The sequence below is a fragment of the Indicator indicator genome, chromosome 17 (assembly GCF_027791375.1).
Source record: "Indicator indicator isolate 239-I01 chromosome 17, UM_Iind_1.1, whole genome shotgun sequence".
Classification (NCBI taxonomy): Eukaryota; Metazoa; Chordata; class Aves; order Piciformes; family Indicatoridae; genus Indicator; species Indicator indicator.
This window is the reverse complement of record NC_072026.1, coordinates 4087477-4112846: the sequence shown is the minus strand read 5'-3', so window position 1 is coordinate 4112846 and position 25370 is coordinate 4087477. Positions and strand designations below refer to the sequence as shown.

Here is a 25370-nt window from a genome sequence, read left to right as displayed (position 1 = left end):
TGCTCCCAGCCTCCCTGAGTCCACGGGTGCCAGCCAGGGGACGGGGAGGGTGCGCCGGAGCCTGGCCGAATGCCGTCAGCATCGTTGTTGTGTCGTTTGCCTGCGTTATGCAATACTCTGTGACACCGTTATAAATAAACCCGCCCCCAGTGGCCCGGTGACAGGCTCCGTGTCGTGACGCTGGGGGGGGGCGGGAAGCCCACTCCGTGCTGCGGGAGAGCCACAACCGGGCAGCCGAGGCCTCAGCCCACCGCAGGGCTCGGCGAAAGAGCCAAGAGACGCCTGCTTCCAGCCGGGCCTGCCCGTGCGACGCCCCGTCCGGTCCCACCCGTTGCCACGGCAGCCGCACCGCCCCTCGGTGGGGCGGAGGTGACGCCTGAGTGACGGCAGCAGAAGTGACGCGCAGCGCGGCGGGCGGGGCGCTGGTGGTGCCGGTGTGCGCTCGGTGGTTTCTCCTTCTCCTCAGTCACGGCTCCGGCTCGGCCTCCCCGCGCCGCCATGTCCGCGCCCGGCAGCGGCGGCGAGTTCGGGAACCCGCTGAGGAAGTTCAAGCTCGTCTTCCTGGGCGAGCAGAGCGGTGAGCGCGGCGGCCACGGCAGCGGGAGGAGGCCCGGGGGCCTTCCGGGGCCTGGCACTGCTGGGAGGGCGGCAGCGAGGGCCGTCACGGGCTTTGCCGCCGTGGGGTGGGCGGTGAGGAGCCATTCGGAGCCGTGAGGATGCGTTCAGGGCCGTTCTGAACCGTCGAGGGCGTGTGTTGAGGGCGGGGAGGGTGGGAGAAGGGAGGCAGTGAAGGCTGCCGGGGAGCGGAGCGGGAGGGGTGTGTGAGGATCCGCTGAGGCCCGTGAGGGCGTTGCGGTGGCGGAGGAACCGTGAAGGGCCACTCCCCGCCCAGAGGGAAGGCGGTGACGAGCCTGCCGCGGGCCCCGCGGGAGGCGTCGGCTGGGGAGGGGCGGCCCCGCGTGGTCTGGCCTTAGGCCTCGGGCCTGACGAGCGCCCGGGGCCCCGCTGTCAGCCGGCGGCCCTGCTGTCAGCCCAGCCGGCGGCCCTGCCTTCCCGGTGGGCCTGGCCCTCGCCTGCCCGGGTCGGGCCTTGTCCCGGGGCCGGCCCGCAGTGCGCTGTCGGGAGGCGCGGGGCTTGGCGGAGCCGGGCGGGCCTTGCTGGTGGCTGGGGAAATGAGGTGGCTGTTGAGTTGCTGCCCGGCCCTGTGCTCTGTGGCACTGACCGCGGCCACACCGAGCGTGTGGTGCCTACTGGAGAGAGAAAATAAATGGTAAAACGATGTATTTGGTGTAACGTGAATGGTGCCTACCTCACATCTGCATATTTTTGTTTTACCTGGAAGTGGTCTTCCTTTCGAACCCCTTTTCTTTTTCATGGAACTGTGGTATTGTTTGCTGTATTGCCCTCTGTGCTGCTTATCTCCTTGGTCCCAGAACTGTAGGTCTTGGAGGAATTTCCAGGAGTTACTGAATTCACCTGCCTTACCAAGGTGGGATTGATGTTCTGGATGACAGACATTTGTCTCATCTGGTTTTAACCCTTTTCAGTGTTCACAATTCCACAATCTGTCTAGGCAATTTATTCCTTTGCCCTCTTCTTTTCTGTCCATGTCTTTTGAATTTTCACTTAGCTTTCCAAGGGAGGTTCTTTGGTTCTTGCTTCTTGTCAATTCTGCACTTTTTTTTTCCCTCTTGATAATATTTGGAGGCTTAAATGCAAAGTTTTTAAGCAAGCCACCAAAGTTTAGTCTGTAACTATAATCTTGTTGTAAATAAATTGGTCTTGAATGTTGCTTTTCTATCCAGCCAAAAGCAGTTAAACGGTGTCTGGGACATCACCATGTCTTGCTTTAATGTTTGTGTCTAGAAGACCTAGACTGGGTGATTACATAAGTAGGAAACTATGATTAAGGATCAGATTTGTTGTTTCATAGAATCACAGAATGGTTTGAGTTGGAAAGAACCTTAAAGATCATCTAGTTCCAAGCCCCCTGCCATGGGCAGGGACATCTTCAATTAGATCAGGTTGCTCAAGGACCTATCTAACCTGACTTTGTTTGTTTAAAGTGACCAATTCTTCATCATGTGCATCACAACCTTCCTCCTTTGAGGACCACGTTTTTGCCATGATTTGTTTTTGACCTACTGAAGTCAATCTGGCTTAATTTTATGAATGAATTTCATCACTGGTGATTTCACAGGAGAATGTAGCTGGGAAAGAGCCTGAGATTGACAGCTTCATGCTGATGCTCTACCAGTCTGCCACTCCCAAAGCAGTGCCTTCCTTTTTTTTTTTTTTTTTCCCTCTTCCTTTTTTTTTTCTCTTCCTTTTTTTTTTCTCTTCCTTTTTTTTTTCTCTTCCTTTTTCCTTTTTTTTTCCTCTTCCTTTTTTTTCCTCTTCCTTTTTTTTCCTCTTCCTTTTTTTTCCTCTTCCTTTTTTTTCCTCTTCCTTTTTTTTCCTCTTCCTTTTTTTTCCTCTTCCTTTTTTTTCCTCTTCCTTTTTTTTCCTCTTCCTTTTTTTTCTCTCCTTTCCTCTTTTTTTTTCCTCTTCCTTTTTTTTTTCTCTCTTCCTTTTTTTTTTCTCTTCCTTTTTTTTTTCTCTTCCTTTTTTTTTCTCTTCCTTTTTTTTTTCTCTTCCTTTTTTTTTCTCTTCCTTTTTTTTCTCTTCCTTTTTTTTTCTCTTCCTTTTTTTTTTTTTCTCTTCCTTTTTTTTTTTCTCTTCCTCTTTTTTTTTTTCTCTTCCTCTTTTTTTTTTCTCTTCTCTTCCTCTTTTTTTTTTCTCTTCCTCTTTTTTTTTTTCTCTTCCTCTTTTTTTTTTCTCTTCCTCTTTTTTTTTTCTCTTCCTCTTTTTTTTTCCCTCTTCCTTTTTTTTTTTTTTCCACTGCTGCTAGAAAGTAATTTTTCTTTTCTTTTGTAGTTGGGAAGACATCTCTGATCACCAGATTTATGTATGACAGTTTTGACAATACTTACCAGGTATGTGGTAGTCTTGTTTTATTTTATATATATGGGTAAATCTATTCCCTGCTATTAATATTTATTCCTGTGAGAGCTGTGAGGGCCAAGCACATTTCTCCATGAGATACCAGTTAAATATTATTTGTAAGTTTGTAACATGCCTTGATGAGCCTTTGTGGTTGAGGCTAAGCATCTAGCATGATGTCAGGAAACAGTGTGCAGTAAAGCAGCAGGGTTTAGATCCTGCTGGATGTGTGAGAAGCTTTGAGGAAAACATGGAGACACAGTGTTTTATGAAGTTGGTTAATGGAGAAGATGGTGCTCAGGACACCTGCTGATGGATATGGCAACAGAGGAGACAGAGAATGGATAAGATGTGAACACACATAGTAGTTTTTGTTCTCTAGTTGAGTCTGGAGTGTATAGCTAGATCCACATGGTAAAGTCTCTCCTCTTTTTTTTTTTAGTTAAAAAATTAGTAATTATAAAAGGCAAATGATAGAAAAATACAGGAAGTCTCAGCAGGGCAAGAGTAGGGTGGGGATGAAGAGGCTGAAAGTGTGCAAGAGACCTGGAGGATTTCAGGAAGAGTCAGCTGCATCAGAAGCACTTAGTGGTGTTTCAGAGAACACCAAATATCTTCAAATAAAATGAGACTGGAAAATTATCTTGTCATTCTGGTTAGAAGAAGCTACTGATAGAGAGTGGGGTCATTTTAAGTTGGCAAAGGAAGAGAAGATTGTTTTCTTGTCGCATGCATCACAGTGTCCATTTCTTCCTCCCTTCATTTCTTCCTCCCTTCGTTTCTTCCTCCCTTCGTTTCTTCCTCCCTTCGTTTCTTCCTCCCTTCGTTTCTTCCTCCCTTCGTTTCTTCCTCCCTTCGTTTCTTCCTCCCTTCGTTTCTTCCTCCCTTCGTTTCTTCCTCCCTTCGTTTCTTCCTCCCTTCGTTTCTTCCTCCCTTCGTTTCTTCCTCCCTTCGTTTCTTCCTCCCTTCGTTTCTTCCTCCCTTCGTTTCTTCCTCCCTTCGTTTCTTCCTCCCTTCGTTTCTTCCTCCCTTCGTTTCTTCCTCCCTTCGTTTCTTCCTCCCTTCGTTTCTTCCTCCCTTCGTTTCTTCCTCCCTTCGTTTCTTCCTCCCTTCGTTTCTTCCTCCCTTCGTTTCTTCCTCCCTTCGTTTCTTCCTCCCTTCGTTTCTTCCTCCCTTCGTTTCTTCCTCCCTTCGTTTCTTCCTCCCTTCGTTTCTTCCTCCCTTCGTTTCTTCCTCCCTTCGTTTCTTCCTCCCTTCGTTTCTTCCTCCCTTCGTTTCTTCCTCCCTTCGTTTCTTCCTCCCTTCGTTTCTTCCTCCCTTCGTTTCTTCCTCCCTTCGTTTCTTCCTCCCTTCGTTTCTTCCTCCCTTCGTTTCTTCCTCCCTTCGTTTCTTCCTCCCTTCGTTTCTTCCTCCCTTCGTTTCTTCCTCCCTTCGTTTCTTCCTCCCTTCGTGCTTTCACCTGACTTTGGTGAGGTGCTCTCCCAGATTTATCTGCTCATTGCAGTTGTCATAAACTGTGCCAGCTGCAGAAAATAGGAATCCCAGAAATAAATGCTTGCTATTTGCCGTGATCTCTTCTGGTGGTAAATGGTTCACATTCTGATGGAGACCTTCCAGAACAGGTTATGCTGCCTCTGTTTGTTAAGAGTGGAGATAATCTGTCTTAAAATACTGAAACCTATTCCATCAGTAACCTGTTTCCTGGGGTTATGATGTGTTAGGACGTCTGCTTGATTTAAATGCCTGGGAGCGCATCTGCTGTAGTAAATTAAATGTCTTTGTGCCAGAATTGCTGTACAGCAATGGGAACGTGAGTGGAAGGAGGCTTGCAGAAAGAGCTGCCTGGGAAATGGAGCTTCTGAATGTCACTGTGAAGGAAGCACGTTCTGCAGTACAAAGCCCTGAATAAACACAGCTCTTTAGCTTTCAGCTCAGCCACCCAAAATTTATCCATGTGCTTTGCTCTGCAGTCGAGTTCTTTCTGATAACTCGTGCCAGACCGAATTGTCGTAGACCAGAAGGAGATGCCAGTTCAGGTGTGATACACGTTAAGATATGTGAATGTCTGAAGCTAAAATCAAGGCTTGGAGGCTCTTGTATGGTGAGGTGTTGCTGTGAAGTGAAGATGCTGCAGATAACCAGATTGCTGTGTTTGTATCCACTACACTGAAGGCAAATGACTTCAGCAGTGTTACGCTACGTTAGTGAAGGTTTCTGAGAGCTCGCATGGGAAGCTCTGATTTGCAGATGCTGAAAGGGAAGGGGCACTCACTGACACTTTCCTTCTTTCCAGGCGACCATTGGGATTGATTTCCTGTCAAAAACAATGTATCTGGAGGATCGCACGGTGAGTGAGGCATCTGTGTGAGAGCATGGCAGCTGCTGGGCCTGCCTGTTCCTCCAAGGGCTGCTGAAATCCCCCAGCAGCCTTCAGGCCTGTCTAGAATCAAATCCCTGACCCACTCTCCTGTTTATTAATCCCTGATATGTGTAGAATGAAGGCAGAATCTTTTGTGGAGCTAACATCCATATCCTGAAGAATGGGCTCTGTGGTATATAGCTCAGGCATAGTTTGCTCCCAGAATTTGAAGCTCTCTCTGGAATTGGCAGTGGAAATGGGTCTGAGCAGTCAGACCTCAGGCAGATCCAAGTCTTGAGGTCAATCACGATTACCAGCGGTGACATAGCTCCTCCTCACAGAAAGGCTTCTTTTGTGACACAGTTCTGACATGCTGTTAATAAATAATAAAGCTATTTTGGATTTAGCTGTCATGAGATTCCTGTCTGCATAGAAAGATCCCTCTCATTCCTCTCCTGTCTTCCAATGTTTGTCTTTTCATTAGTTCATGCTTTGCTCTTTCTTGCCTTTTTGCTGGTTTTACTGCTGGTTGAGAAGTACGAGACTGGTGTGGGGGAGGAAGGGGGCAGTGGAAGCCCTTTGTGCTGCTTCTGTCTGTTGCTTTTGAAGAAGTCTCAGCCCAGTATGTGCTGAGTTTGCTGAGTGCTTCTTTGTCGTCTTACCAAGGCTTACTTTTAGAAAGGACCTTGCTTCATCTTTGTTTGGGGGAAACTATCTGGCTGCCATTCTTCCGTGGCAGAAGGAGGGCCCAACAGAGGCTACAAAGATGCTGAGGGGACTGGAACATCTCTCTAATTTGGAAAGGTTAAGAGACCTGAGGCTGTTTAGACTGAGAGGGGATCTGATCAGTGCTGATCAATAGCTAAAGGGTGGAGGCCAAAAGAATGGGGCCAGACTCTTTTCAGTGGTGCCCAGCAACAGGACAAGGGGCAGTGGGCACAAACTGGAACCCAAGAGGTTCCATCTGAACACAAGGGAAAACTTTTCTTGTGAGGGTGCAGGAGCCCTGGAGAAGGCTGCTCATAGAGGTTGTGGAGTCTCCTTCTGTGGACAGATTCCAAAGCTGCCTGGACGTTGTGATCCTGGGAGCTTGCTGTGGGTGATCCTGCTTTAGCAGTGGGGTTGGACTAGATGACCTCTAGTGGTCTCCTCCAATCCCCACCATGCTGGAATTCTGTGAAGAAAAAAAAGGCGTGAAGGTGAGTTGGAGTGCCTGTGGGCTGTTATCAAGGGTGTAGTCTTGATTTCTTGTGGCTGTGTAGGTCAGGATGTCATTTGTCTACCAGCCCACCATCCAGAAATGCCCTTTTTGCAGTGTCAGACTATTAAGGCTCCTGATTGCGTAGGTGGCACACAGAGCCTGTAAAGCCTGTTTAAATAACAGAGCAGTGTTGAGTGCAGATTAGAGGAGGGAGAAGTACAAGCACACAAGACAGGAATATTCAGACTTGGAGATAATTTCTCAGATATGGCTGGTGCTGCTGTATTTTGCAATAGGCTTTGACTGCTGGGCTTGAAATGAGGAATGCTGAGCCTCTAACTGCAGCAATGCTTTGGTGTACATCTGCTGTGTCCTTACACCAGATAGTATATCCTGAAATTATACCTGGGATGGATCATTCAGCTCTGAATGTGGCTTGGAAGGGACAAGTATAGGTGGGGTTTGGTTCTTCAAAACCACTCCAGTAGCCTCCCACAGAGAACAACTGTAAGTGTGCTGTTTACAGTGCGTTGGGACCTGTGGCATTAAGTGAACTGGGGCCATAAGAAGCCCCATCCTTACCCTGCCCACTCTCAGGCTGCCAGTTCCATGTCACAGCTACAACCTGCTGAAAGACTGGGGAGTGTTCCCTTTTCTGTGTCTCAATACCATCCCAGGCTTGTTGGTTTGAGCACAATATAAGCCAGTCTAGAGGGTATTTGCTGCTCTGGCTTGTACCCCACTACCATGTTTCACCACATCAGGCTTTCTAGAGGGTTTGTTGGTAGGGGGGCCAGCTGTGGGCTGCAGCCTGCTTGTGTGGCTGATAGAGCGAGCAAGAGTGCCTGCGCAGCAGGGTGCACGGAGGTATGTATGCTCATTTCCCTCCTTAGCAGATGGTGTGAGGAGGTATTTTTTAGAGATGTATTGGTTTTATGTGATTAAATGGAAGAACATGTTGGTATGTGTGAGTTCCTAATGGGTCTGTGGCGGGAGGGAGGTTTCTCAGGCATGCTAGGCTGAAGTTGCTGTGAGAATGTGAAGTGTCATTGGCTCTTTTCACATTTCTGTTCCATTTTAACTTTCTTCTGTTGCGTTGTTTGCCTTGCAGTTTGGTTTTTTTTTAATTTTTTTTATTTTAATTTTTATTTCACTTGAGTTTTGGTTTTTGTTTTCCATTTCCCTGCTCTTTCCCCTTCCCTCTTCCCCTACATTTTTCCATTTCCCAGATTAGGCTGCAGCTGTGGGATACAGCCGGCCAGGAGAGGTTCCGCAGCCTCATTCCCAGCTACATCCGTGACTCTGCTGTGGCTGTCATTGTCTTTGACATTACAAGTAGGTATTGAGCCCCAGTGTCTGCAGGGACCTTGCTTTTTACATGTACCCTTTATGTGTTGGAAGTGGTGGTAGTATTTAAAAGGAGCTAAGATAGACCATTGGCCCCAGGGCTGTAGGTGTCTCATGGGCTGAGGAGACATAGCTGAGGATCATCCCCATAATTAGTGGAAACTCCATCCCATAATTCAGAACTGGGGAACTGGAGAACTGTTCTGCTTCAAGTTCAAAGGATGGAAGTGATGCAGAGAGGATTAGCAGGTAGGTGAGTAGGGATTGTGATTTCTCATGTGTTTGTGCTGAGTGGCATGAAGGGTGATTGGGAGCCTTTGGAAAGCTTTTTCTGGTTTTGGTGTTGATTTTAAACCTCAGAATATTTTTTTCTTCTTCCTTTCTGGATAACTAGGGAGGTAATAAAACCAACTTCAGATGGCAAAGCAAAGGAACGCTGTCAGAGCAGGTAAAAAACAGTACAACATCCATTCAAATCTAAGCTCTGTAGCCACTTAGGAGGATCCAAGACTCTTGTCTCAATGGAGATGAGAGATGGTGATTGATTATGAGTAACAAGAGAGCTTTTGAAAGAGTTGAGATGGAAATACCATCATTTCTGAGGAACAAACAAGCTTACAGGGAAAGTATAACCCTTGGCATGATTGTTTTAGTATAAGCTCTAAAGACATGAGCACAATTATTTCATTGTAACTCCTTGTTACTGATTCCACTTAACTTTTTTTAGTTAAGTGCAGTATCAGCATAAATGCCTAGAGAGGATTTACCCCAGTGAGCCAACAGCAGGCAGACAAAGTCTAAGTGAAGAATATAGCTCAGGTGCAAAACTTCTAGCCTACCTTTATTCTGTTACACATTCAAGATCATAGTGAGGCTTTAAGGACCAGGGATCTGTTTTGTTTCCTTTAACCGAAGTGTTTAACAAATAATAGACTTCTGTTACAGTTTGCCTTACATATTGAGGGCAAATAATTCCATGATCTTTCTCCCAGTCCTGTAGCTTAAGTAGTTAACTCTGAGGGGATTTCTGTTTTGGGGCAAATTGATGTGAAGCTGACGCAATCTCTTTGGGGCTGAGGTGTGATGAAGTGTGCATGTGATGATTTACACTGGCTCCCTTAGATCCATTCATTCGCAGCATGTCAGGCTGCAGTTTGGCATCCCTTCTCCCCACTGTTGTGACAGCTACAGGATGTTGTTTATCCAGGCAGGTGGAAGAATCTTGCCAGTCTAGGCTGTTCTCATCAGCTTCCAGACACGTCAAAAATAGTTTGGTGATAGCTGATCTCACCATGCCTTGGTAACAGTCTGATCTTTTCAGATAATGACATGTTTTCTTGTTACTGCTCTGCTCTGAGTGACTGAGTGACTTTTAGTTTTCTTGTGTTACTGCAGGAACGTGCTCTGAGGGCATGATGATAGTGAGCACTGGTTTCCTTTTACCACTCTGAAAAGCTATTTATTTGCATTGTCTTTAGTGGCAACTGTATTTGGGAAAGTCAAATAGCCTGCTGTAAGTTAATGCTTGTGATAGTGGCATAAAATAGGGGCAGTCCCAAAGGATATGCTTAATACCAGCCAAGATACCCCTAACTAATAGAGCAAAACTGTTACCTAGTCTGTGGAGAACTGAGAAGGACAAGAGAAATTGCTTGTTGTTGATCTCTTGGACATCTTGAAATGCAAGTGAAGAGATCTGGGATGAGTCCCTACTGCAGCTCAGGCCCCTTTCTGGGCAAATTCCCTTGTTTCTAAGAGGCTGGGTAAATTCATGCTTGAGGACCTTCCCTCTTTCCAGACCAGAAGGGTCATCAGCACCCTGGTTGTGTTTGAGTGGATTGCTGATGTTTTATCTTCCTCTCCAAAATGGGTGCAAACACTTTGACTTCTAAAAGTGAGAAGCCACAGAAATACTGCACATGGTGCTTGCATACCAGCTGAAGGCCTTCCTTAAACAGTATTACCCTTCACTACAACATTACAGGGCTCAGTTCTTCTTCCCCAGTGCTGTGGTACTTCTTCTGACTGCCTTTTTGTGAGTCTAGAGGCTGGAGTGTGTAAATCACCACCTCAGTAAACTTCCAGGGTCACTAGTCTGGTGTAGCAGCAATGTCTTGGAGTCTATGTGGAGTCCAGAAGCTGCCATCACCAACTGGTGTAGTATTGTCCAGGTGCTTCGAGTTTGTCACCCTCAGTTTCCTGGGGTAATGAAGAGCCCTGACTGTTGCTGCTGTAGTGAAGGGTGCCTCTGAAATGAAGCATGAGCTAATTGCTTTAACTGTAAGCCCTAATCTTCCATTAACCCCAGGGCATCAGGCCTACACACCCTGATGTATATATGATGTAGCAAAACACCTCACAACCGTGTGCTCTGTCCAGCTTCTTTTTCTCTTCTAAACAAGCAATTACTGTTCCTTCTGAAACTCTTTTCTCCCTGATAGCTAGCCTCCTGCAAACTGCCTTATTAACCACTGTTGCAGACATAACTAGCTGCTCTTCCTCACTGCTGAACAAGGCAGCACATCTAACCAATTCCCATAATGAAGCTGGGAACCAGTATCTGCCCTCTTGTGAAACTCTTGTGCCTGTTGAGAATGCCAACAGCAATCTTGCTTCCTGGCAGCTGGCCGTGTGGGGTAATGACTTGGAAGGAAATAATGTGGCTCCTGCTTGGGAAAAGCATTCATTTAGCATTTACTGTGGTACTTGGGCATGTTTTTGACCATCTCTGTTTCAAACAGGCAGGTCCCAGACCTTAGAGCTGTCAGATATAGCGGGGAAGTTTATTTGGGCATAGTTCTGGAGATCAAACTGCACGTCTCCTACCATTTGTGCTTATTTCTTACACTTACCCAAGAGGGAGAACCCAATGCTCTTTGTGTCATGAAGCCTGCAGTGTGTAATTTGCTTTTATTTCTGCTGGAACTGAAGTTATTGATTGCTTTAATCTTCCATGAAAATCCCCATTGCCATCTTCTGGATACCTGGTGCTGGAGAATGGATGCTGTTTTACTGCCTGGTGTCTGGGCTGAAGGAACTTGCATGTCTCTCGTGTGGGAATTGCCCCAAACCCTTTGATCTGAGATGCTGTAGGTTAGGAGTTCTATGGAGGCCCCATAAGCAATCCTGGGCAGACCAATAAGACCAGCTTGATATTGTTAGCTACCACTGTCAGCAGTAAGGCAGCAGCCATAACCTCAAGCTGTTGGGGGAACAGCCAAATCTGTAGGCAAGCAAAGGAGGTAGTTGAAGCCCATTACTTGCAAAAAGAGTCAGAAAAGCCCTTTCTGTGGTGGTGGATATTTGGGGCAAGGTTACAAGGTCAACCTCAGCTTCTCAAGAATGAGCTGCATAGAGTTGACTCTAGACATGGCCTTTCTCTAAAGGACAGTTTCCCCCTCTCTCTTCTCCCTTGCTGTCTCTCTCTCTGTGCTCTCCCTGGCCTGGTACCAGCAGGTTCGGCTGCAGCTCTGGGACACAGCAGGCCAGGAGCGGTTCCGCAGTCTCATTCCCAGCTACATCCGCGACTCCACCATCGCCGTGGTAGTCTATGACATTACAAGTGAGTGATGCTTTGCTGTCTCATTCTTTGAAGTACTGCATGTAAGCAGAACTAAGAGGTGACAACCAGAAATTCTGCAAAATTATGATTAACATAAGAAACTTCTTTCCTCCCCTTTTGCTCTGTTTTTCTGTCTGAGCAGAGAATGATTTATGCTTTGTTTATATGTGGTGTGGGGAGATGTGGAGAAGCACCCGAGTTCAGGCATAGTGTTCTCCCTCTCTGAAACAAAGTTTTATCCTTACCAATCCCATGTGATTCTTCCCTACAGACTTGAATTCTTTCCAGCAAACCTCCAAGTGGATTGATGATGTCCGGACAGAGCGAGGAAGTGATGTCATCATCATGTTGGTGGGGAACAAAACTGACTTGGCGGACAAGAGGTAATGCAGCGGAGCTGGCAGCGTCACTACAGTCCTGACCAGTAAAAGCAAGGAACTGGCCAGCTGGTCTTCAAAACTATTTTTGATTTTTTTTTTTTTTTTTTTTAAACAAAGTATAAATAGGTGGTCATGAAATTGGGATTTCTAGTTTCAGCATATGCAGATCATTCCCTTTTGCTGTTCTACAAAGTAGTTTGTGGAGACGTAGTGCTGAGGCACATGGTTTAGTGGTGACTTGGTAGTGGTGGTGACCTGGTAGTGCTTGGTTAACAGTTGGACTTGATGATCTTAAAGGACTCTTCCAACCAAAGGGTTTTTATGATTCTAGTTTTGGTTAAAACAAACCCACTTAAAAAAAATTCTATAAGTAGAGATACTTAAGTATAGAGATTCTTAAGTATCTCTGTACCATGTTTCTCAACAGTCTGTTTTGTTTGATTTTTCTTTTCATGGTGAAATAAAGCCACAAAGATGCCTTCCAAAAGCAAATGAATCTGTCTTTTTATCATTAATCCTGTTAAAATCTCTTCCTGCTTGTGCAACTCTAAATCCATAGTAAAATATCCTCTTGTTGCCAGAACCTAAAATGCTTCCCTCTGCACATAAATTTTATGTCATCAAATCACAGAATGGTTTGGGTGGGAAGGGACCTTTAAAGGTCATCTAGTCCAATCCCCATGCAGTCAGCAGGGACGTCTTCAATGGGAACAGGTTGCTCAGAACCTGTATGGCCTGACCTGGAATGGTTCCAGGGATGGAGCATCTACCATTTCTCTGGGCAGCCTGGGCTAGCATCTCACCACACTCAGCATAAAAAAAAATTCCTTCTATCTAGTTTAAATTTCCTTCTTTTGCTTTGAAACCATCACTCCTTGTTTTGTTTAATCTTTTCATCTTAAGAAGGATACAGAGCTGTTGGAGCAAGTCCAGAGAAGGGCCACAAAGATGATCCAAGGGCTGGAACACCTCTGCTATGAGGATAGGCTGAGGGAGCTGGGATTATGCAGCCTGGAGAAGAGAGGACTCCAGGGGGTCCTTAGAGCTGCCTTACAATACAGTACCTGAAGAGATCCTGCAGGAAGGTCGGGAGAGGGACTTTTCGTAAGGGTGTCTAGAGACAGGACAAGGTAGAATGGTTTTAAGTTGAGGAAGAGTTGGTTTAGACTGGATCTTAGGAAGAAGTTCTGCAGTATGAGGGTGATGGGACTCTGGAAGAGGCTGCCCAGGGAGGTTGTGGGTGTCTCCTTCCTTGAGGTGTTTAAGGCCAGGTTAGATAGGCCTTGAGCAGCTGAGTCTAGTTGAGAGGCATCCCTGCCCTTGGTAGGGAGGTGGAGTAGATGATCTCTGAGGTCCCTTCCAACCTAAGCCATTCTGTAATTTGGAGATTCTCCTTCTTTATGAAGACATCAGAAACAGAAGGGGTTTTATTTTAATGGTTTGTGTTAGCAGTAGTTGGCAAAAGGAAGATGAACTAAACCAGGCAGTTCCTTACAGACCTTTAGACTGAAACACCTTCACATACAGCAGGTACTCTAAAATGGGTGCTTTGTATGTCGTGGGATATAGGAAATACTGAAATGTTGAGGAATTTGTATCTGATTTAAAAGAAAGGAACTCAGAAACATGGAGCTGGAATCTCATGGCAAGATTAGGCTTTATAAAACCAAACCCTTGTCCTCTGGCTGTTCAGAAGACACATCTGATCAAAAAAACTAGCAGCTGAAAAGCCTTTCAGGTGGAACATCAATGTTTCCTCAGAAAAATCTTGCACTCGTATCTGTTTGCTGTGTTTCTTGGCATGATAGAGCTAATAGGGATCTGATGTTTCATTGCTGGGTGGTGTCACATTTTGAATTCTTAAGCTTGCTTTCCTCACTCCTGCAGTCCATATCCCTTCAGAACATACTGTGATGTGTTTAGGGTTTTTTGTCTCCTTGTGTTTTGGTGTTGTTCAAATGCTGACATGAGGCAATACCCAGCACCTCTGGCTGCACAGACTGTTCTCAGGAGATGCTTTCTGCCCTGTGTCCTGGACTAGCTGTGCTGTTAGTTGTTAATTTGCAGTACCCAGCAGGAATAGCAGAGAGAACTCTAATAACAACAAGTGGTTTGAGTCATTGGGGAAAAAGATGAAGTCAGGCTGCTCTGTGGGCTTTGTACTGATGGTTCTTACAGAGACATGTTCTGTGTCCCCCACACAGACCACTTTAGCCTTGACAACTATATGGCCTTCTCCCACTGCCAGTAGGAGGCCATTCTAAATGTGGAAATATTGGCAAAACTTGGTGCTCAGGGCTTCAGAAACACAATAAAAATGTGTGTAGGTGATTTGGGTTAAGAATGCCAGGTGGCAGGATCATGAGGTCAGTCTGGTGTCTGAAATCAGCCATGCAGAAGCAGTAGAGCAAAACCCATGATGTGCCAGCTCTGGATGTTGACTGCTTACTATCTCCTCCGTCCTCTGGGGAGCTAGAAATAACTGCAGCTCCCTGAATGCATAACCTGGCATTTAGATTTGGGGCTTTCTAATTTAGATGAAAATCCAATTTCACATGGAACTGGAAACCCCAAAGGGATCGTTTTAGCCTTGGATTATTTCCTGGTAGTACATACGTGGAGTGTGCGTGCAGGACAATTGGCCAAGCGCTGCCATAAGAATTAAAAATACCACAAATTTGATTGAAACAGCTGCAGTTGAAGTTCATGGAGCACTAGAAATTCATATTTTGAAGTTTAAAGTGACAGTAGTGCTGGTCTAGGCTAGAATCTGGAATTATGGTCCATATCCAGCTTTCAGTAAAAGAAGCTCCTTTGCTTGTCTTTTAAAAGGAAGTTAGATTTGTGTCAAAAACTGAGGCTTTTCAGGCTGGACAAAGCCACAGCATCAGCCTGAACTGGGTCACAGTTTTCAGAAGAGAATGCAGCTTTTGGAAGCTGTTCATCCTACCCTAAAAACCAAGTGATGATGCAAGTTAAGTTCTGAGGCCAGAAACCTGAACTAAAAATAGCTCAATTCGGATCTGGTGCAGCCTGTGAGGTTTTTTTCTTTTCTGTTCATGTCAGTTCAGTTCCTGCAGTTTTCTTTTCATCAATTTTGGACTCTTTCCTTTTGTTTGCTTTTTCTTTTCCTGTGATTTGTTCTTGTTGCTGTAGATAGGTTTCTAGAGAGGAGGGTGAAAGAAAAGTCTGAGAAGTGCATATGATGTATATTGAAACCAGTGCTAAAGCAGGATATAATGTGAAACAGGTATGTACAGGATATTGATCAGGGACACCTTTGCTTGCCAGCAGCAGCCTGACAATTGGTGGTTGTGCTGCACTTGCTGCTGGAACCTTTCTGAATCTGTAACCTCAGAGATCCCTGCTGTGGACTTTTGGGAAAGTTTTGCTTTTTGTATTGGCTTTTGAGCCAGGATTCTTCTTCCTTCCTTTGAGGATGCTGTGAATGAGGCTCAAAGGTGCTGTGCAAACTTTGCTTCTGTGCCAGTCATCTGCTCCTAGTAGTCCTAAATCCAAGCATTCCACCTGAGGTGGTTGCATTCTTAGCTGGGGCACATGGGGGTCTTAAAGACTTGAGAGGTCCTGAGGTTTCATTGTGGCAGCTCATAAGGGATGATGAAGAGCCTCTCACTCATAGACATCTCTAACTCTTCCTATCTGTTCTTTCTTTCTCTCTTCTGTTTTTGTTTGCATCTTTGTCCAGGCAAATCACTACAGAAGAAGGTGAGCAGAGAGCCAAAGAGCTGAATGTGATGTTTATTGAGACCAGTGCAAAGACTGGCTACAACGTGAAACAGGTAGATCAATGTTCTGTTCTACTGACAGGAGATCCACATCTCTTGTTTGGGGTTCATGTGCCATCAGATACTTGCTTATATTGTTCAGTGTCTACCCCTGAATGTCCCTTGCCCAGTGATCACTGCTGCTGCTTTATCTAGCAGAAGCTCCTTTCAGGTCAGTGATTGCCTGAAGATAAGCCAACTTACCTTGAAGGAATGGAGACTCTAAACCTAGAATGTGCTGAGGATCAGCAGTGGCACTGTTTTGGGAGGCCAGTCAAACAAGATTTTGTATGTTCCCTTTGTTAACAGCTAATGCACTGTTTCCTAAAATGAGTGTTGACGTCAGTTGGGATAATAAGTGAGTAGAAGTTTCTGCTTCTGTTTGCAAGCTGCAGAGGAAAAGTTTAGAATAGTTGAGGTTGGAAGAAATCTCTGTTGATAGCCATGTCTAACCCCCACACTCAGAGCAGGCTGCAGAGAACTGACTCCAGGTGAATATTGCATATTTCCAAGGGTAGAGACTCCATCTCTCCAAGCAACCTGTTGCAGTGGTTAACTATCCACACAGTAAAAAAAACCCAAATCTTTTCTTCTTACATCTGAAGAGAATTTCTTTTACTTCAGATTGTGCTTTATTTGCCTGGAGGGTGCTTGCAGTGAGAACTCCTGTGTCTAAAAGGATGCTTAACTGCAGCACCTTGCTGGTGCCTCAGTGGCTTGTTTTTCCAAGTAATATAGTTTGGAGGTGTGGATGAGAAGCCCATGCCAAGCTGATGTGAGAAACATCATTGTTAGCTGATCATTCCTGTAGTTTGTGGAGCCCTTCTCACCAGCCTGCCCAAGCAGTGCCTGTACTGTGTTAATGATAGCAGGAAGGGCTCTAGGCATTGGCAAGAAAAATTCTGCCAAGCCATTCTGGGGCTTCTTAATGGAGAAGTCATAATTCTCCCCAGCTCTAGAACACCTGAACAGCTTGAGCCAGCAGCTCAGCTCAGAAATGGCTATTCTGCAATAGGACTGAGCTGAAAGGATGAGCTGTAAAACCTCAGTTATTCCATAAACTTCTTAACCCTACTTGCAAGGTTGCTCATCACGAGCATCAGAAAGCTGGTGAAGGACTTTTTAGGGTGTTGGGTAGTGATAGGAGTGGGGGGAATGGATCTGAGCTAGAGGAGGAGAGATTTAGATTAGACATCAGGAAGAAGTTCTTCACCGTAAGGGTGGTGAGACACTGGAACAAGTTGCCCAGGGAGGTGGTGGAAGCCTCATCCCTGGAGGTTTTTAAGGCCAGGCTGGATGTGGCTCTGGGCAACCTGCTGTAGTGGAAAGTGTCCCTGCGAATGGCAGGGGGGTTGGAACTGGATGATCCTTGGGGTGCCTTCCAACCCTGACAATTCTGATTCTGAGTTCTGAGTCGTGCACTGTAACATTGCTGTATGCAAAAGCAGTTGAGGCTGGAAGGGGTGGATGGCCATTTGGTGGTAATAGAGTGCAGGAGGGGATTGTTCTTGAAGAACTGTTAGCAATTTTGTGTTCAGTTTAAGCAGAAACAGGTAAAATAAATGAATTTTGTAGGCATTGAATAAATGTAATAAAACCTGTTCAATTTCTTAGGTATCATTCTTGTGGCATTTGTTGGTCATTGCTTGCTGAAGTACCCACACAATGAGTTTGTACAGTTCAGACACTGCAGTCTGCTGTATAAACAAAGATTTATTATTTTTTTTAAAAAACGTTTGGGTTGTTTTCCTGCCAAGCCCTCAGCTTTCTCGTTGCTCTCTTCAGCTTTTCCGTCGTGTGGCTGCTGCCTTACCTGGGATGGACAGCACACCAGAGAAGAGCAAAGAAGACAGTATCCTTGCTTTCCTGGCAGTAGCTCCTCCTGTCCTGCTGGAGTGTGGCAGTTACCTCTTGTGAGGCTGGGCTCACTGACATTGTGAGGCCTTGCTGGGTGTAGAGTGGTGCCTGGTTCTTTACCATGAGGGTGGAGGAACACTGGAACAGGTTGCCCGGGGAGGTGGTTGGGGCCCCATCCCTGGAGAATATTCAAGCTGAGGTTTGACAGGGCTCTGACAGGGCAGCCTGATCTAGTGGAGAATGCCCCTGCTGACTGCAGATGGAGTGGGTTGGGGTGGATGACCTTTAGAGGTCCCTTCCAACCTAAACTTTTCTATGATTCTGCCTTGTGGGGGTAAATTGGGACCCTGCCTGTGGTCTGTATATAAATGTACACAACTGCTTTGTAACAGCAAGTGCAAGTTCTGCTTTCACCACTTCAGCTGAGGGTAAAATTTCCATGGGTTTAAAATACCTCTTTGCACAGGGCTGTCTGGTGTGCAGACCTGTCCAGCTGGCTTCTGTCTTCTAAATGCTTTTGTTGTACTGAGTCCACTGGTTTTGTGATTAATCCTGTTCAGGCAGGATGTGCTCTGCTCTGCTAAAACACCAAGGAGGAACAGCTAACCACCTTCTCAGCTACTGACCCCTTTCTCTGTTCTTTCCTTCTTTGTTTTCCCATTTTCCCTTGAGCTGAGTGAAGCCACATCTGGAGTAGTGGGTCCAGTTCTGGCCACCCTAGTTCAAGGGAGATGTGGAACAACTGGAGAGAGTCCCATGGAGGCCACAAAGATGCTGAGGCGACTGGAGCTTCTCTGTGAGGAGGAAAGGCTGGGGCTGTTTAGCCCAGAGAAGAGCAAACTGAGAGGGAATCTGCTCAGTGCTGAATGAATAGCTAAAGGGTGGGGAGCGAGAGGTTGTGGCCAGACTTTTTACAGTGGTGCCCAGCAACAGGACAAGGGACAACTGGAACCCAGGGGGTTCCATCTGAAGATGAGATAAAACTTCTTTCCTGTGAGGGTGCTGGAGCCCAGGAACAGGCTGCCCAGAGAGGTTGTGGAGTCTCCATCTCTGGAGAGATCCCAAACCCAGCTGGACAGTTGTGATCCTGGGCGACCTGCTGTGGGTGCCCCTGCTGTAGCAGCGGGTGCTAAACTAGACGATCCCCCAAAAGTGCCTTCCAAGCCCCACTCTGCTGGGATTCTGGGATTTTGTGCTTTCCTTAACCTGTCTGCTGCAGTGATTGACATCAAACTAGAGAAGCCTCCTGAGCAGCCAGTCACGGAGAGCGGGTGCTCCTGCTAACAGGCGCCTTCCCTAGCAGCGCCTTCCCCGGCCGGCCGCTCTCACTGAAGAACATCACTGCTCATTGGCTAGGCAACCCTACTCTGGGGGCTGAAACTAGTCTGCTCAGCAAGTGAACTCCCTGTTTACTGGTGGGGAGCAGCCCCGGCCGCCCCTCTTACTGCATGGTATGAGCCCCGAGTGCAGAATGAGTGTCCTGTCTTTCATTTTATTTTTTTATGTTGTTGCACTTTGGCACCGTGGTGCCCTTTACACTCTTCTCTCTCTTCCTCTCCTTCTCTCCTCCTCTTCCCCATGTTGAGCCTCAGATGTATCTTGTGAATGCAATGGAAAAGCCACCAAGATAGGGAAGACAAAAATAAAAGCTTGGGGGTGGGCTTTCCACCTTCCTTACTGCCTTGCATCTTAACTAGCTCCCTGTCCACTCCAGCCCTGTCTTTGTCCTGCATCCCCACTTCCTCTGTTGAAAGGCTGCTCCTCTTAAACCAGTCAGTTTGACTTGGCCTTGCCTTTTTGGACAGTACAGGTTCTCTCTTTCTAGGCTTTTGCTTCCTGCAGGGCACACACAATATTAGCTCCTTGGTTTCTCCTTTCTGTGGATGATCTTGGCCAACTCTTGCTCATGACTTCTGAGTTTTGCCCCTGGTGTCACACTCAGCGCTGGAAACCCCCAAACTGGGATAGCTTTGGCCTTGTTGCTCCCATTTGTGTAGCAGAGATACACCACAGGCTGCACTCCTTGGCTGGAGTATCTTCCTGTCTAGAGGACATTGGAGCTCAGCAAGTGTTGGCTGTGAGATGTGGGGAAGGAAGAGGGTGCAGAGGCTTTGCAGCGTGAGGCTGGCTGGGGAGAGATCCTCAGGGTGGTTTGTAGAGGCCTGGGTCCTGTCTATCAACAGCATAAGCAAACAGTATCCTGAAGTCCATTGCTACAAGGGTAATACCTGGCCTGGGGGTCACAGGAGCTGCTCAGGCTCCTTTCCTAGTCTCTGTTCTGTTCTTCATCACATCAGTGAGGAGCAGGAGAGCTACAGCAGATGTGGAAGGCCACTGATAGCTGTTCTTCTTTCATACTTATGTTGCTGCTTGATGACATCATATATAGCTGCATCTGCCTTTGTAGATGACTTCTGAGGATAGGGACTAGTAGCCACTTCTGGGGTAATTTTAAGATGCAACATTGCCAAAGCTGAGCTCAGCAGCCGCAGGGATTCTTCATCACACCTGGCTAGAGGATTCTATGCTGCTTAAGTGAATTTTGGTGTTTCTCCACTTTGGAGGTTGGGAAATCCATCTTCTTCATCCTGCCCCTGGTTTCTAATTAGGTTATTGGAGCTTTTCAGAGTCATTCACTGGGGGCTTTTCATCTCTCTGTCCTAACCAGAAGTCTGTAGGTTTGCTCACAGTGAGGAGAACAACAGTCGGATGGCTCCAAGCCATTCACCATTCTTTTTTTCATCACCCAGGCTACGTCATGCTGATAAGGGGGGTGCCAGCAGGCAGGAAAGTGGCTGACTGCAGTGTGACAGGTGGGGACAAGGGGATTTGGTGGCTAGTGACACCTCTACCAGGATGACACAGCCTGTAGGCCATGGAGGGAGGGGAAGGGGGGACCTGGAGCTGGTAGTCCCCACGTTGGCTGGTAGTCCCCAGTGACCGAGCGGCTGTTCCCTTGTCCCTTCCCCTCTGGGTGAGCTGCAGGAGGAAGCTGGGATGTGGTCCCCCCTCCACTCTGGAGTGTGTCCCCCCTTGCCAGGGTCCCAGTGCCGTGGGGACTCGGCCGCCCTGCCCTGTACATAGCCCTGTGGTGTGGGAGTCGCTGGTGTGTGTCGGTGTGCCCCTGTCTGCCCTGCAACAGGCTCTGCCCTCCCCTGCGCACGGGCAGGCCTGCGCCGCTCTGCTGTCGTCTTGTTCTGAGTCACGGACCTGGGGGGAGGGAGGGGGGAGACCCTAGGTAATGGGGGGGTAACTAGTGAAAGAAAATAGTTCACTTCCCACTGTCTTCTCTATGGATGTGTATAATATTGAGTGTGTGTCTGGCCCTGCTGTCTCTAGCTGTTAGCCGAGTAAGTGTGACTATTACTCTGAGTATGGACTGTCCGACCACAGCCGTGTATCACACTAAATAAAGTTATTTCACCAACACCTTTGCTGTCCTGCTGCTGGAGAGGAGCCTGGGGCTGCTTCCTTCACTCAGAGGGTTATTGGGCCTGGTTTTTCTTCCCAGATGGAAGAAGGATGACCTCAGTGGGTTTAAGAGCTTACTCTCAGTAAGTGTGGCTTTGGCAGTGGAAGCAGAAGAGAAGAGCTTTAAATTGGGCCCCTTCTTCCCCATGAGTGTGAGGTGTTTCGAGGACCTAAAGGCAGTGTTCAACCTTGCTGGGCACAGGGGACCTCCCCTCCCACAGGTGCTCCACAGGGAGGGGATCTGAGCCAGCAGTACCAACCACCCTCACAGCAGAGACCACGTATGATGTGCTGCATGGTGTCAGGTGTCAACAGAGGTGGGACACCAATGTCATCAACAGGCATGTGACATCCGTTGAATGGCTGCCAGTGCTCCTGGACTGCCACAGCCATCAGCAGGGGCTGGAGGCCCAAAGCAGGCCTTCCACTGAAGTGGGGCTCATCCACTGAAGTCTTGGTTTGTGCTAAGTCGAGGAGCCACCTCACCCCAGACAACAGCCAGTGCAACTCTTAGTCCAGGCTGACCAGGGGCTGATTTCCCATTACAATTAAGGAGAAAAACCACCCTTAAAGCAGAACTGCACCCCACATGGACCCTGCATTTTCCTCCTACAGGCATCAAGGCAGCTGGAGCCAATCCTGGTCCCAGCTTTTCCCCTGGAATTTCCTGGGAGTAATGCTGAGTGTGGTAAACAAACAATTCTGGTTGATGTACTTGTTTTATTACCTCAGGTACTACAGGCAAGTGGCAAACGCTGCAGAGAAAGCCAGAGCAAGGAGTGTCCTGATGCCATTTACAATGGGGTAACTAGCATGAGTTTGCCCCCAGTTCTGCTGGTGACTGCTATGGTTTTGTGTGTGCTCTTCCCATGCAGAGCACAGCAGTGTTCTCCCCTGTCTGGGAGAAGAGGGAAGAATTTACCTCAAAGGAGCTCTGAGGGGACAGGGCTGTGCCAAGTGAAGGAAGCACGTTCAGTGAGTGGAACCCCTCACCATGCAAGCACCTGGGGGGACCTGGGCAAGTGCCTGCAGGTGTTCAGAAACTTGCTCCAAGCATTTCAGTCCTGTAGTGTTGGGGTCATTAAGCAGCTAAAAGGTACAAACATGCCCTGGCCAGACCAGTGCACTGAGTCTGAGTGGATTTTACTCTTGTTCCTTGAGTCCCGAGCAATGCAGAGCAGAGGCAGGACAGTGGAGAAGGAAAGGAAGTCACATCACCAAAGAAGTGAAGATGTTGATCTTTTGGAAGACAAAGGCCATGCTCTGCTCAAGTGTGTTCAGACCTTCTTGGCCTTACATCCTCCTGACAATCAGCACAGCACTGCTTTAGAAGTCTTACTAGAAGAAAAGCACAGATTTTTCTGGAGAAGCTGCTCCCCAGTACCCACTTCCACATCATCGTCACCAGCAGCAGCTTGTTTCAAAGCTCACTTCGAGGAGTACACACTAAAGCCCTGGCCATCTTCCAGCTAAATGAGACTGCTGGCACCCCTCCAGGCAGGAAGCAGAGATGATACCTGCACAGCCAACAGGACAGTTGTACCTCCAGTGACAAGCTGAAGCTTGAGGTGTCATCTCACATGTTAAAGAAAAGTAGTGGAGAGTTTTAGCAGAATGCCCACTGAGACAGCTGCCTACTAGTGAACAGTCCTCTCCTTCTGTCTCTGGTAGTCTGGAAGGGAAAGAGAAAGAAGAGCTGAAAGGGTTGGAGTGACAGCAGGGAATGAGCCAACACATCAAAGGAAAACCTCTTCTGTGTACACCTCACTAAGCAGGGGCAGCATGTGCTGCCCTCTTGGGAAGCAGCTGGCTTTAAAATACCACATTTGCACCCCAGCCACTCATTTCAAGTTATGTTGGGGCATTTAGAGCAAAAGTTTGGTTACAATCTTCTCCCTATTTTTCTTTTTTTCTTCATCTAAGGGTCAGTTTCCATTTTAAGAGCATCTCCCTTCTGTTTGGCTTGATTTGGCCTCTATTTTATTCCCCCCTTATGGCTATGAACTATGGGTATAGAAATCAAAAGCTAATGCAATCTTTTCCCTCACTAAAGAATTTAAACATTCTTAAGGAGGGATAAAAACCACACTCAGTGCCCACGACTGGCATAGCACTGCTAGTGACAGAATTCCTGTGTTGTCCAAGGATAAACAGCTCTTAAATTCCCATTTCCCTCCAACAATCCCCCCAGCTTTCGGCACCAGGTTGCTAAATCCTACTCTGCAAGTTTTTCTATGTGGCAGCTGAAGCCAGTCCTTGGTACCTGTCCTGATTGCCAAATCAAAGCTCAATGTTCTTTCTGATCTGCAGGCTCCATAACCTTAGCCTCATGACCACTAAGCTGAAGTGGAATCAGCAGGGACAGAGTCTGGTTCCTACTGAGAAATGCTGCTGTGTGACTGGGAGCTGGTGGGCACTTACTGTAGGGGAAGTAACGCACACGCATGGTGATTTCACGAGCTGTCTTCAGGATCTCCACTGCCTGAAAGCAGAAAGAGTTGCTCAGTGACCTGACCAGCCTGGAGGACAGGCAAGGAAAACTCAGCACTAGCTGAGCTGGGGCAGGTTGGAAGAAAGGAGATGCTGTGTGCACGGATTCCTCACCTTGCTGTGCTCAATGTCCTGAAAATCCACATCGTTCACCGAGAGCACCTGGTCACCCTCCTGCAGCCCAGCTCTGTGTGCATCTGAGTCAGGGATCACCTGGGGAGGGGACAGCACAGACAGCAGCAGTGACTCCAGGCACAGCAATGCCACAGCTCGCCTCTCCCCAGCACCCACCCAGCGCAGCTAAAAGGGCCTGGGGAGGATGTGGAGCAGGAACTGCACCAGCAACACTCTGTGGGCTGGGGAGATCAGAAAATGTTGCAGGACTGTCTGATTGATGCTTGGTGTGTGGCAAATTACAGCTATGAGTTCGGAGATGCATATAAGGCACCTGACGGTCTCCATGCACACCCAGCTGGCTCAGCAACACCCAAGGGGACAGACAGAAGACGGGGAGGGAATGGCAGGACAGACACACCTTGGAGATGAAGATCCCCAGCTGCGAGGCTTTTCCTCCCCGGATGTTGAAGCCCAGCTGTGGGAGAAACCAGCAGTGAAATGCAGTTGCTCCCTTTGACCCTGGAACCCTTCCCACTGCTCACGTCTCTTCCACATGGAGCAAAGGTGCTGCAGCTTGTGGTCAGGCAGCAGCGAACACCATTGAATCCCTTTCTGCTAATGTCTGTGGTGATCTCACCTTGAACACCCAAGGGACCTCCTGTCCTTTAGCAACTCCACATCCCAAGATACTGCACTTCTTTGCCTCACTCACAAAGCATTCTATCCCCTCTGTGGCACAGGAGAAGCAAAACCCCATCTGTTCTACCAAGTTGTTGGATGAGGAAAGTACCAGGAACACCATATGAAGCACTGTGTCCAGCTCTGGAATCCTCAGGCCATGAATCATAGAACCATAAAATAGTTTTGGTTGAAAAAGACCTTTAAGATCATCAAGCCCAACCGTCAACTCAGCACTGCCAGGTCAGCACTAAAGCATGTCCCTAAAGAAAGACAAGGAACTGTTTGAGCTGTCTAGAGGAGGCCACAAAAATGATGAGGGCTGGAATCTCCTGTGAGGACAGGCCCAGAGAGTTGGGGTTGTTCAGCCTGCAGAAAATAAGGCTCTGGGGAGATCTTCCTGTGGCTTTTCTGTACTTAAAGAAGGCTGTGAGAAAGATGGGGTCAGACCTTTCATCCAAGCCTCTTGTTATAGGACAAGGGGTGGTGGGTTTAAATTAAAACAGGGAGATTTAGATTCGATAGAAGGAAGGAATTTTTTTACACTGACGATGGGGAGACACTGGCTCGAGCTACCCAGATCGCTGGTAGATGCTCCATCCTTGGAACCATCCCGGGTCAGGTCGTTTGGGGCCCTGAGCAACCTGTTCTGGTTGCAGATGTCCCTGTTGGCTGTGGGAGGTTGGACCCTGTGACTTTTAATAGTCCTCTCCCACCCAAGCCATTCTGTGATCCTAACCCACCAGAACACGGCCGCGGAGGGGGATGGTGGGGGCGAAGCGGGACCTCACCTGCGCCCCGGGCGGCTTCTTCAGGATGATGGTTCGGGGCAGGAACTGGGTGAGCTCGTTGTTGTAGTCGGGGTGATAAACCCTCTGCAAAGCAACGCGGCGGCCGTCAGGCGGCGGCCCCCGCCAGACACCCCCGCGCTCCCCGCCGCCGCCGCCCCCCACCCGGCCTGTCAGCTCCCGGTTCCCGCCGTCGCCGTCCCCTCACCTCATGCGGCGGTACCCAGGCGGGCGGGCTCTCGTAGGGCGGCAGGAAAACCACCGGGAAGTCGTCGTAGGGCAGCCGCCCCTCCATGCTGCCGCGAGGCCTGCCGGGACCGCCGCACCCCCGCGCGCCCCCGCCACGCCTCCCC

At 47.9% G+C, this 25370-nt stretch overlaps 2 protein-coding genes across 5 annotated transcripts; one reads left to right on the top strand and one right to left on the bottom strand.

Annotated features, from left to right (window-relative positions):
* The first annotated feature begins 498 nt into the window (after positions 1-498).
* Positions 499-20578, top strand: RAB41 (RAB41, member RAS oncogene family). Of its 3 annotated transcripts, none has more exons than XM_054388761.1 (8): positions 499-577; positions 2917-2975; positions 5276-5329; positions 11346-11451; positions 11723-11834; positions 15538-15631; positions 17402-17468; positions 18693-20578. In XM_054388761.1, the coding sequence occupies exons 1-8, from the start codon at positions 499-501 to the stop codon at positions 18755-18757; spliced, it is 636 nt and encodes a 211-aa protein (XP_054244736.1). In that variant the 3' UTR covers positions 18758-20578. The 3 variants fall into 3 exon arrangements, with proteins under 3 accessions (XP_054244736.1, XP_054244738.1, XP_054244737.1); XM_054388763.1 differs by lacking the exon at positions 11346-11451 and adding an exon at positions 7772-7877; XM_054388762.1 differs by lacking the exon at positions 499-577 and adding an exon at positions 7772-7877 and having other exon boundaries at positions 2930-2975.
* A 1092-nt stretch (positions 20579-21670) lies between these two features.
* PDZD11 (PDZ domain containing 11) lies at positions 21671-25312 on the bottom strand. Of its 2 annotated transcripts, XM_054388663.1 has the most exons (6): positions 25226-25312; positions 25021-25104; positions 23970-24026; positions 23549-23647; positions 23366-23426; positions 21671-22616 (listed from the first exon to the last, which is right to left on the bottom strand). In XM_054388663.1, exons 1-6 carry the CDS (start codon positions 25310-25312, stop codon positions 22582-22584), a joined length of 423 nt encoding a protein of 140 aa, XP_054244638.1. In that variant the 3' UTR covers positions 21671-22581. The 2 variants fall into 2 exon arrangements, with proteins under 2 accessions (XP_054244638.1, XP_054244639.1); XM_054388664.1 differs by lacking the exon at positions 23970-24026.
* Positions 25313-25370: the final 58 nt, after the last annotated feature.